Genomic DNA, 22926 nt, shown 5'->3' with positions numbered 1-22926 from the left:
TACATATATATATATATATATATATATATATATATATAATAAAGTTGCAATTGAACATATGTACACACACACACACATATATATATATATATATATATATATATATATATATATATATATATATATATATATATATATATATATATATATATATATATATATATATATATATATATATATATATATATATATATAACAGTGCCCCAGAGTACAATAATCAATTGTAAAGTTGGCGTGAACTATGCCTACATAGGTGAATGGGAGAAAGAACTACCCACCTTATCCACGAAGGAACCGTTACATTGGACAGATACATTGATAATATGTGGACACACAATAATGACAGCTCAGCAATTTCAAAGAAATGGAAAACTCGGTACACCCAGAGATAAATGGCAAACTCAGTACACCCAGAGATAAATGGCAACTCAGTACACCCAGAGATGCAAACAGAACCCTGGTACTCAACAAGGGCAATAGAATTTCTCAAATGTCAACACACTAATACAAAATGGAGATAGTCATAGCAGTGTATACAGCAAACCTAAGAAACAGACACCTCTACCTAGTCACAAGCAGATCGACACATCAACATATCAGTGTCAAAAGTCAATACCGTATGGACTTGTAACAATGGTAAAAACATTATATGCAAGCAAGGAAGACTACACAGTGGAACGACAAAAAATCAAGAGCTGCATGAAAATATGAAAATAGGTGTTACAAAGACAGTCACACAGAACAACAATGACATAAAAAAGCTTCAACTCAGACAACCACTCCCTTGCTAACTTCAAAATAGTAGGACTTGAAAAGATATGGAAGAACAAATCATACAAACTAACACGTGAAAGCTTCTGGGTAAAAAAAATCAACACATACGGAGAAAATTGACTAAACCGCAAACAATTGCAACCGGTTCTGATTACCATTTTGGGTCACGTGAGTTGACATCAGCGCTAATTAGTATGATGGATTGGGCCTACTGAGGCAGCTTAGCTGAGCGAAACGTCTTGGCCAGAAACACTTGACTGTATATATATATATATATATATATATATATATATATATATATATATATATATATATATATATATATATATATATATATATATATATATATATATATATATATAAGGTACTTGGGATCTGTATATGAGGTAGAAAATGGTTGTATGTCTTACGTTCTTGTACTGTGTTTCATACGAATTTGCGATTATATCATCGATGCGTGTAAGAATACGAATTGCGATAAACATTTGGTAATGACTGCTTAGGTTATCAACTGCTGCAAAGAATAACACCTTATATATAAGACAAACAATGTTCTGCCAAATTTGAAATCTCATAAATGATAACATACTCACCCGTCTTATTCATTATTCTGTTTGCATTTCTTATTCATATGTAGATACTTTGAAGTCAGAAACCACAACAGTTCTGCTCCGAACGCTTTCATCTATAATTACGCACTAGATTACGAGTGTGATGTACGAATTCTACATCATGTAACATATGTTAAAATAATGTCGGATCATTGAGTAATAAGTTAAGCTTGTTCACATGGCCGGCTGCTTTATAAATATTTTACTCTAATCAATATCCCTTATCAGTTAATAGTTGGTGTAATTTGCATATAATTTGCATATAATTACGGAACTGACGCACCTGCAACATTTTGCCCTGACTTTAAATACAATGAATTCACTAGCGTGAGATTTCATTAACCAGACAGAAGCTAATTCATATTACAGACAATGCCAACAAAAATTACGTATTACCTATTATTTACTAGTTTTTGTAGACTTAATCTTCAATTTTGCACCCAATCTGTTGGTATATTGTTTTTTTATGCAAGTCCATACAGGATATAAACTTCATAAATTGAATTAACCACTGACCTTACACCAATAAGCCAAGTATCATTGCTTTATTTTCGGTAAAAAGTGTACTGTCAGTGAGCAAAACAAGACGTACACTATAAAAGTAAACAACACCGTTAGATGTTTGTCTACGATTGCAAACATATACAAGGTCGACTTGCCTGATTGAATTCACTTGGTTGAGAAAATGTACATGTTGGTCAGGTGCAATCGATCGACTTAACATCGGTGCTAGTGTTTCAAGAGTAACTTATATCAGTCGATAGCATCGAAGTTTGGGAGCAGCTGAATTGGTTATTGTAAACGTTAAATCTACACCCTCACGAATATGTTAATAATCAATATTTATTTTTATACTGTTCCAAATCTAAATTTATGTCTGCGTTATATGTTCGACTGTAAAGAGAAGACACATCTGGATATCTGTATGTTGTGAACTGTTACTTTGGAAAAAATGCAATATGAACTATCATGTGATAGAAAGGTTTCAATATGCAATCCCCCAAGTGAAATGGCTCTACTCTTCAAAAAAGGTGATGCCACTTGCGACTTTGAAAAATTGTCGGGTATTCTTTAGAAAATCTCAGACCACTATAGGGGTCCACGAAGAGAGGAGCATAACGAAAACATGGCGAACACTTCTATTGCACTATACAAGCTCTCCATTTACAAACAACTTGTGTTATAGACTGAAGAACTAGAAGATTAAATTTGGCGCCATTAAGCACCTATTTAATTGATATAGACAGAAAAATAATGTTAATAAGATCCAGGGTGCACCATAAAAATACATAACGGAGTAAAACATATCACGTCGCTGAATATAGTTTTTCTAGTCATCAAGGTTTGGGCAAACATTTATATAACGAAATCAATAACACATACCTGCAGAGAGAGAGAGAGAGAGAGAGAGAGAGAGAGAGAGAGAGAGAGAGAGAGGGAGAGAGGGAGAGAGGAAGAGAGAGAGAGAGAGAGAGAGAGAGAGAGAGAGAGAGAGCGAGAGAGAGAGAGAGAATGAATAACACCGTCGCACATGCATACACACTGAGAGAGAGAGAGAGAGAGAGAGAGAGACGTACATATATACACCCCCACACAAACAATCAATTAAAACTAAAAATGAAATTAAAATACACCTGTCGTATTTCTACTTCCGAAGCCATTTAAAACATTGGGCCTGTGGTGATTGGACATTATTTGCGCGTTGATTTGATGTAATACAAAATACTGTAAAGATGTAAGGTAATCTGGGACAAAATTAATATTGAAAGCAATTAATGAAGTGCATTATTAAATAATATAATTATGGTGTTGTTACAGTTAATTGCGAAATATTGCGTTGAAACAGCAGTGTATAACACATTTTAATTACATCAACACGATAACCTTCCTTTGAAATGCACCGGGTTACCTTTATACAGGTTGTACACATGTGTGGCTCACACTCAGTCAATTTTGTTTAGAGCAAGGCGTGTGTAGAAATAAGAGATAAAATAACAATAATGACTTACAGGAGGAGATGCTTAAGGCAGTTGCAAAAGTAGTCACGTGACTGGTTAAAAACTACAGGGAAGCATCCTGAATAACATATTACCAAATTATGCAGCATGCAAACAATGTTATGCGAAATATTATGTGCCATGCAAACAACGTTATGTGATACGTTATGTCATGCAAATAACGTTATGTGGGATAACATGAAACATGCAAAAAACGTAATGTGAGATGGAGTGAAACGTGCAATCTGAATGGAATTGTTTGTTCTGTTTGTTCTGTTATAATTTCATTATTGAGTTTCCGTCAAATAATTGTAATAATTTACACATTTAAACTTCTTACATAAAGCTATTACAGTACCAGAGCTTTATGAACTATTATCAACACTACTCTATTATGATTTTTAAAATAAGTTTTGAGGATTGATCTATTTTCGACATGGTTTTATTTTGATTTTGATCCATACTAGAGAGAGAGAGAGAGAGAGAGAGAGAGAGAGAGAGAGAGAGAGAGAGAGAGAGAGAGAGAGAGAGAGAGAGAGAGAGAGAGAGAGAGAGAGGGGGGGGGGGAACGTCAAGCGATACAACTTGAGAGTACCATTTGCATTACTTTCTAATTTATTCTTCCATCCCAGTAAATGACTATCTATTGGGGAAGCCTGGAAGGCAATATTCTCGCTTTCCATATAGCTGGAACAAACTCACATTTGTTTTTATTAATGTTAGTCGATTTCTTAATTTTTCACGATTACTATTTATTTTCTAAAACTATAAGTAATGGCCTTTCGTTCATGTTGATGTCAATTTCGAAAATAATATATATCAGTGTATAGACATTGTTATGTTCGAATAGTGACTTCTTGTTATGCCAGTCCCCATAAAGGTGTAAAATGTAATGTCTTAACTTGACAACCATTGTAATGGTATCACGTGGTTCTGGAGATCTCAGGCAAATGAAAAGATTATTATTTTTTGAAAGCATTAGAAAGGAGCGACTTGTTATTGGACAAGACAAGCGATTTGTTATTGTTATCACAGACGTCTTGATTTGCTTCAGGCAGACAAACATAATATTGACAGTCGTGGCAAATCTTTTCACTTTTTTGGTTTTTTGACAATATCGTACATTTTTGAATTTTAGTCTTTAAATATTTGTGGTTGCTAAACAGTCAGTAACTTTATTGTTGGACATGTTAAATTGTATGTCATTTTTTATGTAAACCAACAGACCAATAAATGTTGACTGATTATTAGAAGGTCACTAAAATGATATAGACAAAATCGCACATCTTCTTTTATTATACATAGTCAATACAAATAAACAAATCGTTAGTAACGGCTTAATCGTTTTCAACCCCCCCTCAAAAAAAAATAAAAAAAATAAATAAATATAAAAAAAAAGTGAATGTAACTTTCCACGTCGTTGGAAGAAAATGGCGTTTCCAATATAATGTTGGATGGCTGCTTTACTTGACCTTGAGCACGTATAAATTGAGTGGTAATAAAACAATACTGCATTCTCTGAACCATAATGTTTACTGTTTAGCTTCCAGACACAGAGAACCCGTGTCTATTGCTATTGTAAAAGTTTAATAATTGTGAGATGTCTGAAATGTAAATCGTAACTATGACGTCATCCTAGTCGATAATTTTAGTAATAAAAATGCTTAAGAACGTCATGCCTGTAGGTGGTTGGCATTAAACGTCGTCTGCATGCCGCGTAGATGAATATGAATTAAGAGTTTACAGCAGAGTCAATGGTCTATCTCTATCAGAGTATGGCACGCTTTCAGGTCTTAAAAGGCACTGTAAGTTAACGTGAACGCACCGAAGGAACCCCGTTTCTTATTATTGTTGTTGGAGAACATACAAAATTTGTGACTGTAAATTAAATGCCAAAATGGAACAGTTGGTTTGAGATAACTGAAACTATTATAAACGACTTCCTGTCGCGTTGATAAGAACAGCACTATACGCATGTATTTAATCATCAGGTGCATAACTTTTGGCTCAAATAAAGTTTTTACGACATTATGCGATCAGTGACCTTTTTTGCATTAGAGGCGAACTATATTAAAGCATTTATAAAATCTTAGTGGCAAGTTAACTACTTTCATATAAAATCCATTTGCTTTGAACGGGGAGGCCAGTGATACTAGCAACAGGGAGAATGCATAGTCAAATTATGAAATTAAGAAACATGCATCCCATATATTTATCTCTAGTACTCTCCGAACAGTTTAATCGATTAATTATGTTTAGAAGGCCTGTCCAATCACTGCTTCTAATAGCATCTGTTAGTAACGTAGATCATCATCATCATCATCATCATCATCATCATCATCATCATCATCATCATCATCGGCGGACGCCTTGTGGTAATGAAGCATACTTATCGGGCCATCTGTTCACCATATCATGAATGAAGATTGGTGTTGGAGTGAAACCCGTGTTCAGAAAATCAGTAGAAACGGCAAGAAAAGTAACGACAGAATACGACTAAAAATGGAATTAAATTTTGAAATAGAAGTGAAATTTTCTACCACAACTATTTGCATTTCGACCATTCTATTTGAAAATTTAATTTCTACGATAATAGTTTAACATTAAAGAAGGGAAAATGTTTAAATCACGGCAAATGGCCAACTATTATTATTAGTGACAAACACCGACTGCAATTTATGTTAATGACTTTCACTAACCCCTGCCTTATTAAAATGACAGGAAATCAGTTCTACAAATTTGTTATGTACACCTGCTTACTCATCCAGACTTTCTATGCTTTAGTTTTGAGAGACAGAAAAGCATAAACGGTCTTACCATTTTCCTTCTAGTTGTCTATTTCGTCTTGTAATTAAACAGCTGTTATTGGCTGTTTTGTATTATGCAACTGTTTCAGCTAATCGCAAAATCCAGGTTGAAGAGACGAACATGATATAAGAAAATCAATACAAAAAGCCGTCTCATATAAAAGTGCACTCTAATAACAGAGTAAAACAAGTGTTTTTGACGGCATGGACAATAAATTACTCAGAACATGTTATTGATTAAACGCATGCGCTGTTAAGACTCCATGATGACTAAACATCGCTATCGACATGGTTTTTGGGAAGCAGTCAGGATTCTCGACAGTAGATTCATCATCATCATTTATTGACCATACTAATTACAATAGATCCAGAAAACCCATAGAATGATGGATATATGACCTTTAACCTTGCCACAACCTGTATGTTTTAAGCAAATCGAAACGATTTTTTGATTATTTGAATGTTATTAGCTTCTATTAACATATCAACTTCACTCCATCACGACCTCTTTCTTTTATACTGAATTAGAATCACGATTAAAGCGTTTCTCAATACTTGGCTGTGTATTCATCTTATTAAAATGAAATCTAACATGATTTATTCCTTCAGAACAAGAGTTATGCATTTTAAGATTTGCATTCACGTGATTTTCTTACAAACACACAGTTGTTTTTTTTATCCTAGATATAACAATGATTATCTCTAAAATTTCAAGGGTACAAAATAATTTGAATAACGATTACTAAGAACCATTTGGACAAACTGCTTACTAAAAACTAATGACATCAAATGTTTTAACTGGACTTGGATAACCATGAACAAATGTACGAGTAATTTATATACAAGAAGGCGCCTTTAGCAATCTATGTACTAATGTAAAAGATATCGATTGCAATTGGATCCAGGAAAGGTTAATAATAGCTTGTGTAAAATGATACTGAATACACAGGTTTTGGACAGACATGCTGATGAATAGACAGATATAGAATGAATAGTCAGATATATAGACATGAATAGACAGATATACAGACATATGGATAGACCTGTCAGGTAAATGGGTATGGATGGATACGGATTTGTATCCCACATCTTTATGAATATACACCGTGACAGACAATATCAGATGGAATACATCTATACGAATATACACCGTGACAGACAATATCAGATGGAATACATCTATACGAATATACACCGTGACAGACAATATCAGATGGAATACATCTATACGAATATACACCGTGAGACAATATCAGATGGAATACATCTATACGAATATACACCGTGACAGACAATATCAGATGGAATACATCTATATGAATATACACCGTGACAGACAATATCAGATGGAATACATCTATATGAATATACACCGTGACAGACAATAGCAAATGGAATACATCTATATGAATATACACCGTGACAGACAATAGCAAATGGAATACATCTATATGAATATACACCATGACAGACAATAGCAAATGGAATACATCTATATGAATATACACCGTGACAGACAATATCAGATGGAATACATCTGTACGAATATACACCGTGACAGACAATAGCAAATGGAATACATCTATATGAATATATACCGTGACAGACAATAGCAAATGGAATACATCTATATGAATATATACCGTGACAGACAATAGCAAATGGAATACATCTATATGAATATATACCGTGACAGACAATAGCAAATGGAATACATCTATATGAATATATACCGTGACAGACTTTGCCAGATAGGATATATCTACATGGAGATACATTCATTGTATCTGTTACTCAGAGTCCATGACGTTCACCGGAAGTCCAATGAGCTCTAGTCACTGTATATACTATTCATTTGAAGTGATAACTCTATTCTGTCTTTACTACAGAATGTCACTGGGGGCTTCTATAACTAGCGATGAAAAGATGTGTTTGACGTGTATTAAGTTCAATCAACCAACCCATTGGCATTCAATATCTTTTCAAGCACCTTCTTTTAATTACACAATCTCTTTCACGTCCACCCACCCCATGATACATCTCCAAATGTTTTACTTTAACTTGTGAATACAGCCTAATAGACACTCGATAAAAATCAAAAGCACAATTGCTAATGTGATTTTCGAATTATTTTATTTTTTGAACGTGGTCATAATTGTAAACTATTGTATATATGATATATAGCATACATTACAAAACTTTCCAATTTTCACTCCTTTTCAGCAGTCTATGCGTTTAATGGTTACATAAAACAGGTAGTATTAGAAAGAAATGAACTCGAAACCTATTGACATTGATACGTTTTATATTATATAGCAACCACTTGTTCTGTGGAAAACAAACGTCGTCTAGTTTCAGTGTAGTTAAACAGGTGCATGCTTCTCAAAGTTGACGACTCTACGATACACAGGATCGTGACTAGAATGTTTGCATATCTCTTAAGGTCATATTATGTGATACTTATTTTCCATTGATTTTTTAACATTGCGTATTTGCTTTTCAGCAACGTTAGATTTAAGCACATAAGCTTAAATTCTCATACCCTCTTTCTCTCTTTTAAAAAAAAATCTACAATGTTATACTGAATCTTCAATATTTGGAGGATTTTATGGGATTACCATACTATTTTTGAAAATTCAAACACACCTTATCACTTGTACTTTTAATGGATTTCTATTTGTAATTGTTAAAATCGAAAAGAATGCTAACAAAATTAGTTAATCAAACAGTAAATGTGATTCTTATTATTGTAAGGAGAAGTACTTATCAAGTCATATCTATGAGTATGGTTGCATTTTAGACTTGCTTTGCACAATATAGTACACTGCTTTTGTACATAAACCTTTGTAAACTGTGTGTATGTTCAAATGTCAATCAGGATCAAATAATAAGTAAGAGTTTATCCTGATTCCAAATAATCCTTCGAAAGTAACACCAACATCTATCTGTAATTCCCGTAATCCATAAACTTGTAGGTTGTTTTACAATGTGTCATAAGGGAGTATGTTCTAGTAATATGGTTTTATTATCGACGAGTTATCCAATACCTGGTGTTAACTCTTGAATTGGAAAGGTTAACTTGAGAAAAGTTAATGTCCATTCATCCTTACAGCGCTATTTCCCCTGGCAAAACCGACGCGCTTTCCTTTCCTTTCCTTTCATTAAGTAAGTGCAATTATATATCTCAGACACCTTTCCCTGCCTGGAGGTTAATCCAGCTGCAGACTACAAAATAACGTAAGGTTTTAATTCATGTTGACTAAGTAGCGAACCAGTATTCTTAAAGTGATAATGTAAACATTTGTTACTAGATGAGTTTTTCACTGTTAGTTAAGCTCAACTTGGTCCACAAATTCATGCCTTGATGTAGTTAGTGTCATTTCATTATGGAGTAGGTAACGTGTAAAGATGTACGAAAAGGCATCGAGATATAAGTGTGACATGTTGGTCATTGCAAGGACCCATAGATGTGATAATTTTAAAATTTTAAAAGTTATTCAACCGTCTTGTCTGCTGATACTTCTGTAATCAAAATTAGCAAAATATACCAGAATCCGTACTGGAGGTATACTTTCATTCAAAGGTAAAACAAAACAATGTGAAACATGAGAATGTGATAAATCAGTATTCTGAACATAGATATATAACAACAACAAATATTGACTCCGCGGACGAAGTCGACGACTATAATTGACTGTGTTAGAGTTTGACTGTTTGTCGATAATTGACTAAGAAAATGCTTAATATATCGCTGACCGTCAACTTCCTACTTCCAGTCCGCTGATGAAAGTATAATTAGTAATTAGGAACAGATAACAATAGTATAGTGGCTGGGGTGGATGTCGTACGTTGCGTTGAGACAATAGGCCGATAACAATGAAAGCATTTTTAGTTCAGAAATCATGACTTGGCTCATTTCAACACATGTGCTTTTGAAAGTGTGGCGAAATTTAGCTAGTTTGTGTATCGATCGTGTCCCAATCTTAATTAACTCTTGTGGTACTTACAACAAAGCTATGTGCCAAATTTCTTTACAATAAGCCAAGGAGCAGTAGTGTACATACGAATGTAGATAGCAGACGAACACACAAACAAATTCGAGATCCACTAGGCTAAGATTATCTCTCCTTACGAAAGGTAAAAACCAAACGCAATTTATGAGAGTTATCGGATGATGCTAATTTCTTTCGATCGGAAGATTGGTTTTCTGTAAAGTCTGCGGAAATGAAAGATCATGATTTGCCCCACTTTCAATCAATTCAACTTATTGGAAAGTAACTTTATCTTTTTATGATGTGAATTACTGTCAATATATTTCGACAGTTGTTCAACAAAAGCTCTTAAAGGGTATGCTTTAACACGCCTGATCTGTATGCATGAACAAAAAGGTAAATAACACACAAGTAGTGGTAATTTTACTTCAGCTTTCCGTCCGGGTTTCTGCATTCAAATAAAGCCTCACGTTTATATTAAACATACATCATTAAATGGTCATTTCCGAGTGTCACTCAGCTATTTGATGCCACGTTCGTCTGGCTTAATGTAAACACATTCAGCACACCATATTTAAAAGGGTAATATTGAGTCAACAAACTATCGTGTCAAGTCATTTCATTTGAGTAACATTAATCATGTCATCATTTACGTAACAGAATATGATTAATAGTAATGGAGAAGACGAATAGAAAAACATATTTTATAACTTGCTATCATTTGTAGTGACACAAATAGTCTTAGCAACAGTGAAATCTTCCACTGTTTTATAAAAGGTCGGACACTTATATGAATAATCTCGCTAGATAGATAGATAGATAGATAGATAGATAGATAGATAGATAGATAGATAGATAGATAGATAGATAGATAGATAGATAGATAGATAGATAGATAGATAGATAGATAGATAGATAGGTAGGTGGATAGATATATAGATATTTAGATAGATAAATATTTAGATATTTAGATAGACAGATAGATAGATAGATAGATAGATAGATAGATAGATAGATAGATATATATATATAGATAGATAGATAGGTAGATAGGTAGGTAGTTGGATGGATACATACATACATACATACATACATACATACATACATACATACATGCATGCATGCATGCATGCATACATACATACATACATACATACATACATACATACATACATACATACATACATACATACATACAGGTACACAAGCAGGCAGACAGACAAACAAATCTTTTGTTCTTGGCCTTTTGTTTAAATTACGTCGTACTCAGCAATATATCATTACTAGCTAATTATGCTTTCATGTGTAGAAGGAAGACGTGGGTGAGGCAATGAGTGGGAGTTGACGGTCAGCAAATTTCATTTTCATTTTGTATGTAAATTATCAAGAAACCATATCGCAATAATAGATTTAGACCATACCTACCGATTCAATATTTGTTTTTGCTGTCAGAATATTGATTTTTCAATTTTTTTTCAATGTCTGTTTCATTATTTTTAGGATTTCACTTTGTTTTGTTTTATATTTTAGTGGAAACACACTTTCAGTACTTTGAGTAATGGCGTATCAGCCGACAAGGAGATTGAATGTTATAGGTACGTACCGTTTTGTAATAATCAAAACATTTGATAATTATTTCACACATTGTAGTACACATACAGCGTAATGAAACGACACTAACTAGACGAACGCATGAATTTGTTAACCATATGGCGCGTAACAAGTAGTAGTACACAACCAATTAATTAACAGATGTTTATACATAGTCACTAGAGGAATACTGGTTCGCTACTTTTAGTCAACACAAATTAAAACATTACGAGAGGTATGCAGTTTGTATTTGATTATATTTCATTTCTTTTACCAGAGAAAGATTAAGTAATTTTATTGACAGAATTGTGTACTTGGATTGTCACCTGGGAGTCACCTTTTGCAACAGTACTGACGCCAACTGAATACTCATGAAATTATGGGAATGCCATTGGGCTGCCAAATACACAGGACATCCACAAACATCAAATTGTATTTCGGTTGTTAAGGAGATCCAGTGAAAACAAAGGCAATAATTTGTTAATAAACTGTTACTCACTATATCATTTATTGCGTAAATTACTAGTGTTTACATTGCTTTCAGTGGGTCTTGTGTCATGGATATTCATATCAAAAATAGAGCTTCAAATTCATACTTCTCCATCATAAATACGTAACTTAAATGACAGACCTCTGAAATTACTCCAGAACGCTCCTCGACTATTAGATTAGCATAGCATGTTAACAAACACCTGCTGTTAACATCCCTAATTTACCCAACAATTTACATACTTTGATGCACCAATACGATAACATTGAGAGATATAAAGTGGGTATACACGTTTAACAAATGACATACTTTGAAGTAACACGACGCAAGCATACATTGTTAACAGCCTGGTAATCAGTTCCCCACCACTCCTAGTTAAGAGTATACAATATCGATAAACGTTACAGGGCTTGCTCAACTGATAGCAAACCTGGCCATGTGATGACGTCACCAAAACAGTCTCTTATCCTCGCAGTGATCATCCCAAACCACATAATCTATCGCTGGCACAACTAATTTCAAAAGGTTGTACGTTAGAGGTGTTTTGTGGGACTAACATGTTTTCTTTTCATTATCAGTGGTACAGAACTGGGTAGTTTTAGCCATTCTCGCTTTGGTTTATACACCTCAAAACTACCAGAATTACGACTAAAGCTGGAAAATGGTAATGGTCATACTCGCGCCTACCTTCATGTTCAATAACTGTCGCTAATAAGTTCACCATAGTCGACTTGTCTGTACAACGTGGGCAGTCCGGGCGTACTTGATGGACACTGTCATCATGTGATACTCATCATTAGTTGGATATCTAATTGCTCCGTATACGTTTCATACAGTCATAAAAAACTCTCAAATTTCATTGAAAATGCCATGTAATCTTATGCATTTATTTCTTTTAAAGTTGAAAATAATTTTTGACGTTGAAACGGCAATCATAATTATGTTTGGATAAAAACTGGATGAAGAATGCTAGGTATCAAACCGTCCATGCATGGTGCGCAGTCGTCCGTACATACACATGGTGTCCTTAAAAAGTATTCCCCAGTTTTCCCCATTGTACACTCTTCATGTATTATACATCAATGGAAAGCTTACTTTCCGTACTGCAACCTTACAAAAAATAGATATTTGAAAACAAAAATTTGGAAAATCTCCAACTTTAGAGAGATTGTTTCCTCCCGATTTGGAGTGGTGTGGAACTGGTCATATTTGTGTTCACAATTAAATATAAAGTACAATTCAAAGAAAACTGACAACATTACTTTATAACTATAACTATAACTATGTAACTATATATATAGTTTGTGTCTGTCTGTCTGTCTGTCTGTCTGTCTGTGTCTGTCTGTCTGTTTATAGGTGTACGTGGTCGTTTGTGGGTCTAACCATTTTACAGAACTTTCATTACAAACAATCAGTTGTATCTCATAGGTTATTTTCTATTACAAGATTTGAAAGAAATGTCAGAGGTATTCATTGGTATGTTTCATTCCATGACATGCTTCCCATAGGATTAATGAAACATTTATATTGTTCAAACTCCTAGGAGTATTGAGATGTCTAAAGGAAGGCAGTAAAACCAATGTATGTCACATCAAGTTATCTGGTTGCTACAATTTGGTTCACTTAACTAGATCTTTATTACAGTTACAGGAGTAAAAACGTCACAATGTCAAACTTACAAATATGTAAAATTGGGTTGGAAGTGAAATTGACTTTTCTTATCAAAGAATAATCTGACGGAGTAGAACAATTACGATGTTATGAAATGACATAGTTCATTTATATTGCATCTACGATACGAAAAAAAATATATATATATATTTTTTTAAAGAACTCTATTTCAGACGAAATAAACGATTTAATATTATCTGAAAAATCTGTTTTCGTAAAAGCGATATTAATCTGAACATTAACCCCAACAAGGTTGAAAATTGTACCATGCCTTACCACACCTTACCGATAAAGGATTCAAAATGACAATATGTATTCAAGTTCAACGTCGTATATAGTTTATGCATATTCATTTGAATTACAGTAGACGTTTTAAAGAATTACTGTTCTTTCAATGCGAACTATTATTTACGACAATCTAGAAACCATGTTTTGCCGATATTACCTACTATTTGAAAACATTTATATATTTCCTATAGCCAGAAATGTTCAAGTTGCGGTTGGTGTGTTATTACGTCATATTACGTCAGGAATATCATTAAAATGAAATCGACATAACGGAAAAAATAAGATATTTACAGAATATACCAAATGAAATGTCACGTCTTAAAGTTCACGCGTATGCTAAATATTATGTTTTCTTCTTCAACAGATCAATTTATGGTATAACAGCTTAACCTGAATTCATTGGACAAGGACATTAAAGACAGTCTTGTTTGTCTTGTGTCTGTACGTATTGCCTTTGTAGGACAGTGACGGGGCACTGAAGCATGGGGGACTACAACGCAATTTGCTGACATAACCTAATGACTAAATTCAGATTGAACATGTATTGTTTTTCATCCAATCAGGAAATATTAATTAATATGGTAATCTTACCGGCAAGCAACATCAATAATATCCTAACAGCATATGTCTGATGATGATATCAATATATCTACTAAATTGGATGACAATGTAAACACGTGATGTATCAACCAATTGGTAATTACCTTTAAATAATGAGCCTTCATATAGATAACACGCGCGAGTCAATATGTAGTTATCATGAGTCCTAAACAAAAAGTTGTGTGGTTACGGTTACCCGACCCCACCTAGTTTTTCACTACCGGCCCTAAACCTTTTTTTCCTACATATTCGAGAAAAATTAATAAAATCACGAAAATTTTTAAGTCTCGCCAGAAATAGTGGATGCATAAACTGATATCAACTTAAAAAGACAATATAAAACTGTTCTTCAATTCTAAAATTGAGCGTAATCGGAACCACATTAATAAATCTTTTTTATTAGGCATGATCTTTCAGGAAACAGTGATCATATGTCACCTAATTACAAAATATCATTACGCAAATTATTCATATTGTAAGCAGGCCACGTTCATCATAGTTGCAGGACATATTTTATACATTAACATCAATATATTGACAAAGTCATTTGTTATTCAAAACAAAAGCGCTGTCAAGATTAGGATATGCAATTACAGATGAAAGTGACTTGGTAACAAAAAAGGCAACGTCAACAAATAAATATTTGTCCTGCACTTTGTTAGTTTCAATATGTACTAAGTTATACGAAATAGGGAGGATACATTCTCAAGGTATTGTCCACCTACGCAAATAAGTAATCATGCTAAGCCAAAATTACCATTAATATGCAAGCCATGTCATTAATCATCCAGCAAATTACATATAATTCTAATCAATTCTAATTAGATATTGTCCAATAATCATATTTCATTGATATCTGAATTGGGCTAACTAACTTGCAATTAGAGAGCGTATCCGTCGCACATCAATTCTGCTAGACTATATGGACATTTCTGTATACTGTGCTTGAACGACTAAATATTGATACTGGATTTTAAAGTAGCTTAGACAGAGAACGTCCAGTGCGGATATACATACAATTATATATGCATTAATACATTCAACAATTACGACTATTTGTGTAACGTCCTTCTTTATGCATATAATTAAGTAGTTGGCTGTATTATCATGGCGCATGACAACGTGACGTCACCGTACACTTGCTTAATTTCAAGATAATTCTTACCCGTGAAAAGTCTTAACATACAATTTGATTCCTTCACAATTCTATTCAATTTATTACAATGACTCAAATATTAACCACCTATCAGTATGGTATAGTCTATACTGTACTCTACATAGTCTAAATATTAACCACCTATCAGCATGGTATAGCTAGTCTATACTGTACTCTACAATAGTCTAAACATTAACCCCTATCAGTATGGTACAGTTCATATTTATTTCTTACCAGTAAGTACACACTACCAGAAAATGTTGGATATATCCTCTTTTGTGTCAGTCTACAGGGCCGTAGCCTGACCAAATTGCCAAGGGGACAGACCTTTGTCTTGGTGCAATCATGCATTTACAATTTAGAAAAGTGCTAATTTACATAAATTTGAATGTAATTTACATAATATATATTTTAGCATACGCAATGAAATATCATATGTAAGGTCAGAAAAAAAAAATGCTTGTCAACGGGTAACCTAACCCATCACATTGAGTAAGTAGGTCGATTTCATTTTTTCACAATGCTTGACAAGGATAAGACAAACCATATAATAATGACAGCAAAATATTTCAGGTCGAGTTTAGATAGAACTTATTCAGTCATCTTGATACTATCTCATGCAATTTGTCTGCATAGCTATATTTAGGAAATGTACACTATTTACGGTTAAACAAATGGTGTAGTTCCTCGCATCCTCTCTTCTCAAATGATGTTAAGCCCCGCCAATTGAAACTCAAGCATTATTTTAGCCACCCCTTCTCAGGCTTCTGTCACCTACACTACAATGGAGATATAAAAGTATATGGTACAATGATGCATTGGAAGGAGACAACTCCAAAGGTGAAAAAAAAATGAAAATAAGACAGTGTAGGAGGCCATTTAGAGGCATAAAATATCAAACCATAGACATAATAAAATACCAGAATTGAAACAATTATGCTATGTATTACATATTATCTGGAAGTGTATTTTGTTGTGGCAAAGCTGAAAGATATTATGCGGCTGTGCACATTGTAAATGACTTCTCCTGAAGTTTAATTTCGTTCCAAAAAATCCCGAATAAAGAGCAAAACATTTCAAGACTTTCAGACTTTTGATGGCCCAATGGTCGTAAACTTTTGTTCAATTCTTTTTAGTGCACATTGGATATTTAATCTCAATTCATGATTGTATGCAACACCAGAGCCAAGAAAACTACTGTATAAGATATTATATAATTTGGAATAGACTCAAATGTATATTGTTACATGTACTATTCAGAAAATATAAAGTAATATCCTTAACTTCGAAAAACAAATGCGAAGCCCGCATGAGGATATATTGCCCATCACCAGAAAAACATATATGGGTAGGTTGAACAGCTTTTTCATTTTTTCTGGCCTAATGTCGTATCTTTCAAAGTAGTTGCCGAAAAGATGTCACATTCAAAGTAAAAAAATGGATGGTGCTTTCTCAAATAAGTAACACAACAAAATAATCATTTTCTTTACCCAACTCCCAAAACTGTTATGGCCTCGTTTATGTTGGTTAACTCAGTGAATTCTCCTTGTCATTATCATTATAATGGAAATTGAAGTTTGGATTTTGAAGTCGAAGTGACAGCTCTGATTAGCAAATTGTCGCTTAAAAATGAATTGTGGAATAACGCTAGTGTCAGTGCAAAATGAGATAATTATATTAAACAACATTTTAACCAAAGACAACGTCGAACACAATTATTGAAAGAAATATATTCAAATAATGGATCTGAAACTGCGTACCTAGTTTAATAGTTTTTCAGGGCCACCAAATATTCCAAAAAGAAAAGAGATCTGCAGTTTTATCAGCATGAAATGTTTTACTATAAGGAACAAGATGTAAATGAGATCGAGCGCATCTTCGGAGTCACGAGTCACTGCATGCAGCATAGCAGGCAACCTCACGTTGAACGACTTTTTCTTTTCTTTTTTTTGAGTTTCACTTGCTGACATTATAATTGCGACTTGCTATCTTCAAATGAAGGAGACTTTCAAGACTACTGTTACTCGCAGAAAATGCACAGTGCATGTGCGCACTTCTTTTGTACTTTCCCGCGCAAAAAAAAAATTAATTTGCTGCAAAATATTACAATTTTTAACTGGACACATTTTAATTCAAAGTTAAGCCAGCGTACAATAGCGATATAAGATACATATTAGCCATGAGTCAGTGTACAGTCACTTTAGTGAACTATCCATTGAAATCGCGCATGCTAGGAATCGTCACGTAAATAACGATTTTAATAGCATCCCTATGTATTCAAAAAGTAGCTTTTTTTCTTTCTTTTTTCCAAAATCTCAGGGGGGCAGCTGCCCCCCTTGCCCCCTTCCCCCCCCACAGGCTACGGTACTGGTCTATGAAGTATTACTACTATTACAAACAACAAGATATTCATATACAACCATAAACACGTTTTTATCGTAACATGTTTTATATCATGAGTCTGACTTTCGTCGTTGAACAATCACATCAAAGACTCTAAATAGTTCTGGTGTGCCGACAAATGTTAAATAGTCATGGTGTGTCGACATATTGTAAATAGTCATGGTGTGTCGACATATTATAAATAGTTCTGGTGTGTCGACATATCATAAATAGTTCTGGTGTGTCGACATATTGTAAATAGTTCTGGTGTATCGACATATTGTAAATAGTTCTGGTGTATCGACATATTGTAAATAGTTCTGGTGTGTCGACATATTATAAATAGTTCTGGAGTGTCGACATATCATAAATAGTTCTGGTGTGTCGACATATTGTAAATAGTTCTGGTGTGTCGACATATTGTAAATAGTTCTAGTGTGTCGACATATTGTAAATAGTTCTGGTGTATCGACATATTGTAAATAGTTCTGGTGTATCGACATATTGTAAATAGTTCTGGTGTGTCGACATATTGTAAATAGTTCTGGTGTGTCGACATATTGTAAATAGTGCTGGTGTGTCGACATATTGTAAATAGTTCTGGTGTGTCGACATATTGTAAATAGTTCTGGTGTATCGACATATTGTAAATAGTCATGGTGTGTCGACATATTGTAAATAGTTCTGGTGTGTCGACATATTGTAAATAGTTCTGGTGTATCGACATATTGTAAATAGTTCTGGTGTGTCGACATATTGTAAATAGTTCTGGTGTGTCGACATATTATAAATAGTTCTGGTGTGTCGACATATTGTAAATAGTTCTGGTGTGTCGACATATTGTAAATAGTTCTGGTGTGTCGACATATTATAAATAGTTCTGGTGTGTCGACATATTGTAAATAGTTCTGGTGTATCGACATATTGTAAATAGTTCTGGTGTGTCGACATATTGTAAATAGTTCTGGTGTATCGACATATTGTAAATAGTTCTGGTGTGTCGACATATTATAAATAGTTCTGGTGTGTCGACATATTGTAAATAGTTCTGGTGTGTCGACATATAGTAAATAGTTCTGGTGTGTCGACATATTGTAAATAGTTCTGGTGTGTCGACAGATGTTAAATTAGAGGTCTGATGTGGCGACAAACGCAAGTTAAACGATCGAAACCTACTATTAAGGGGCCATGAAAACATATCTTTTTCAACACATATATGCCGGATTTAGTGTTCCTATTGCAGGAAAGCCGAATATGTAAACTGTTTTGGAACAGAATAATTTGGCAAAAGGAGTACAAAAACAAACTTGGCTAATCACCGGAAAGGGTATATTACTACAATGTCACTGTGTATGACTGAGATCTCACCTGAGACATTCGTAGTGTACAAAAATCAACGCAGTCATTGTATGCATATTTAACAGCGAATTATATGAATTGATATTTGATCTATTTCGACTATTGCCTAAATGCGTGGCCCATTGCCTCGTCTCTTCATACATATGAAGCATCATCATCATCAGTTGCTACGCAATTTCTCAAAGTCTCTTTCTACAGTAATAAAATACAAATACCCGGTCAATTATACTAGGAAAGTGTACGCTAATTCATATTGTATTGTTAGCAATAATTCGTACGAGTGTGATTATCAACTATGACGAATAGGCACTGACATTCCTTTTGATTTCTTTTTAAATGAAATTATTGACTTAATTATAGCCATGCTGACATCGAACTACAAATAGGTGTATATGTGACACGAGTTACTATTATAAAGGCCTAATTACCTCCCAACCTGCCAAAACCACAGTCCCTTTAGACTCGTACGCGTGACATTAGTTTGGTCAGATAGAAATGAAAAAAATCTGTACGCTTCAGAACACATTAGAGACAACCCTGAAGAATTGAAAATTGAGTTAAGATGTGCTGTTATTAGGCAGGTGAACGGTGTCTCTCATCTGTGCAATTCGATGTAAAATTTAAGAAAGGTCGAACGTAAGCCATCAAGAAAGTGAATTTCGTCTGTATCAAGATTAGGAAAACCCTAAAATGTATAGTGTTAGCTACAAAAGTATAAGCAAACGTACATTCTGTGATTGACAAATACGTTTACTTGGCGTTATAAACTTTTAAGAATTTTAAGATATCTCAGTATTTGGTTGTCATTTTGCTGTGGACAGTAAATACGAGTTATCATATAAGTAGTACATTTTCATGTCCTCATTTCAGTTTACAAGTGCTTCAAATGGCTAAATATAGGATACGTGAAATGCAATCCCACACAAAGCCATCCACTGCCACATTCGAAGATACTCTTCCTACAAGTAACATATTTAAATAATCAACAGTAGAATACTGCGGCACACTGTACTCCCAAATCATCAACAGTAGAATACTACTGCACACTGTACTCCCAAATCATCAACAGTAGAATACTACTGCACACTGTACTCCCAAATCATCAACAGTAGAATACTACTGCACACTGTACTCCCAAATTATCAACAGTAGCTATAGAATACTGCTGCACACTGTACTCCCAAATCATCAACAGTAGAATACTACTGCACACTGTACTCCCAAATCATCAACAGTAGAATACTACTGCACACTGTACTCCCAAATTATCAACAGTAGCTATAGAATACTGCTGCACACTGAACTCCCAAGTCATCAACAGTAGAATACTACTGCACACTGTACTCCCAAATTATCAACAGTAGCTCTAGAATACTGCTGCACACTGTACTCCCAAATGTCAGAGTATTTCAATAGCATATATTGTAATGGTAACAAATACTATGTTCGCACCAACGTATCTAAATGTTATTATTAAACTAGTATTTATTTCCAAATGTTACTAGTACTATATTCGGACTAATGCTTCCTTATATTATTTTTAAATATTCATAGTCACAGACTTTCGTTCATGACAAATATGAAACACCAGGTTTATGCTAAATGAATATGTCTTTGTCAATATTCGTAGACAGTCATATTTGCACAATATCATGGAATGGTAAACTTTGTAAACTCATTAACGATTCAGAGCAAAAACATTTCCCTTAAAGCTTTTGATGTTTATCACCTTGAAAAACTTTATCTTAAATTGAAATTTCCTCATTACGCATTCTGGACGTTAGCTGGCTAACGGCTCAGCAGCTTTAAGCAAATTACACACATGCTGTCTACGGTGTCGGGATAGAGGATGTAGTATTGCAAGCTGAGCAACAGTCACTCCACCCTGTCATGGCAACTAAATTGTCTGCATACTAATACATATTGAAGTCTTAAGTGTATAATGAAATTGCTTCGCGTTACATCGCTAGGGTTGTTTTACGACATATGTTAAAGAAGAATTTTCCATCGAAGTTAAAAGTTTACTCTAACATCCGTGATGACATCAAGTTTAAACAATAAACACCCATAAACATAATACATCCTTTTTGTAGAATAATGCAAAGACCAGGTGTCCACTAATCAAATTCCCTGCCCTTACAGGCAATATATTTATCATAAAGACAAGATGTGATAGCGTAATTAACAAAATGTAAATATGATATAAGATGCGAACCAACCCACATTCATATCACAATTGAGTTAAGAAAATGGATAAATCATTTCAGACTAAATTATTTCTTCTGACTGGGTATAGATTTAACAACCTCTTCAAAATTATTTTTGGACGTATTAATTATCCTGGCAATGCTATAATAGAGAGTGAATTAACATCGACTTTGTAAAAGCCATTATAAGACAGTAGGCAGGTTGATGGGGGATATTTAAGAGACCTTGAGTGAGAAACACATTTCATGTAAACGAAACTCAAACAATAACAATGTACAGTAATATGTACACTTTCAAATGCATGAAACCGGTTTATGAAAGTGCCGATATCGCAACAAAGTGTGTATACATTACCGTTACCCATCTGCAGTTATATTCAAGCGATGAACAATAAAATGTCTCCTAAATGAACTAGGTCCTCGCATTTAGTCGGGAAATGGCTGTTAAAGTCACTGTAATCAATGGAAACAAGGTTATGCAAGTTTGTAGTAGAGGCCCCTCCTCGATGCCAAAATTATCGGAAAAAAGTCCAGCTCACTTCGGTTGGATTCATTAATGACCGAATCGACATAACTTGCACTGACTGTAAGACATGGCGCCATCAATGTAGTACTGACACTCGCCATATCACGTTGAATGTTACTGATAACAGAATTCTCAGCAAAGACGTTGCATATATAACTAGTCGATAATATGGCTGTGGGTAATTCCATTTATCAGGAGGTAGACCTCATCTAGATAGCCGGAAGTTGTTGCTCTTCTGCGTCTCTTGTACCGACAGTTACAAAGACTTCACATTATACATGCATTTCCAGTCACCTTTCAATAAATGTAACTTCTATTTACATCAGTACTACAGCTTCAATAGAGATAGACAGTTACAGAAGCTTTTAAAAGAACCGTCTCCAGAGATAGCAAATACTATAATAGACATTGCTTGGAACACTAACTTGAGGTAATATGACAGAAATCTCTCAGTTAAAGCTTCTAGACACTAAATG

The 22926-nt window shown here is 34.1% G+C and overlaps 1 protein-coding gene across 1 annotated transcript in view; it reads right to left on the bottom strand.

Annotated features, from left to right (window-relative positions):
• The window catches only part of LOC144452189 (synaptotagmin-15-like), an 82035-nt gene extending 59485 nt beyond the window's left edge, over positions 1-22550 (bottom strand). The window contains exon 1 of the mRNA XM_078143235.1: positions 22280-22550. Coding sequence (XP_077999361.1) covers positions 22280-22289 — 10 coding nt within the window. The 5' untranslated portion in view covers positions 22290-22550. The remainder of the gene's footprint in view (positions 1-22279) is intronic.
• Between the last annotated feature and the right edge of the window lie 376 nt (positions 22551-22926).

The sequence above is a fragment of the Glandiceps talaboti genome, chromosome 22, assembly GCF_964340395.1.
Source record: "Glandiceps talaboti chromosome 22, keGlaTala1.1, whole genome shotgun sequence".
In the NCBI taxonomy this organism is placed as follows: domain Eukaryota; kingdom Metazoa; phylum Hemichordata; class Enteropneusta; family Spengelidae; genus Glandiceps; species Glandiceps talaboti.
This window is presented reverse-complemented; position numbering and strand designations above follow the sequence as displayed.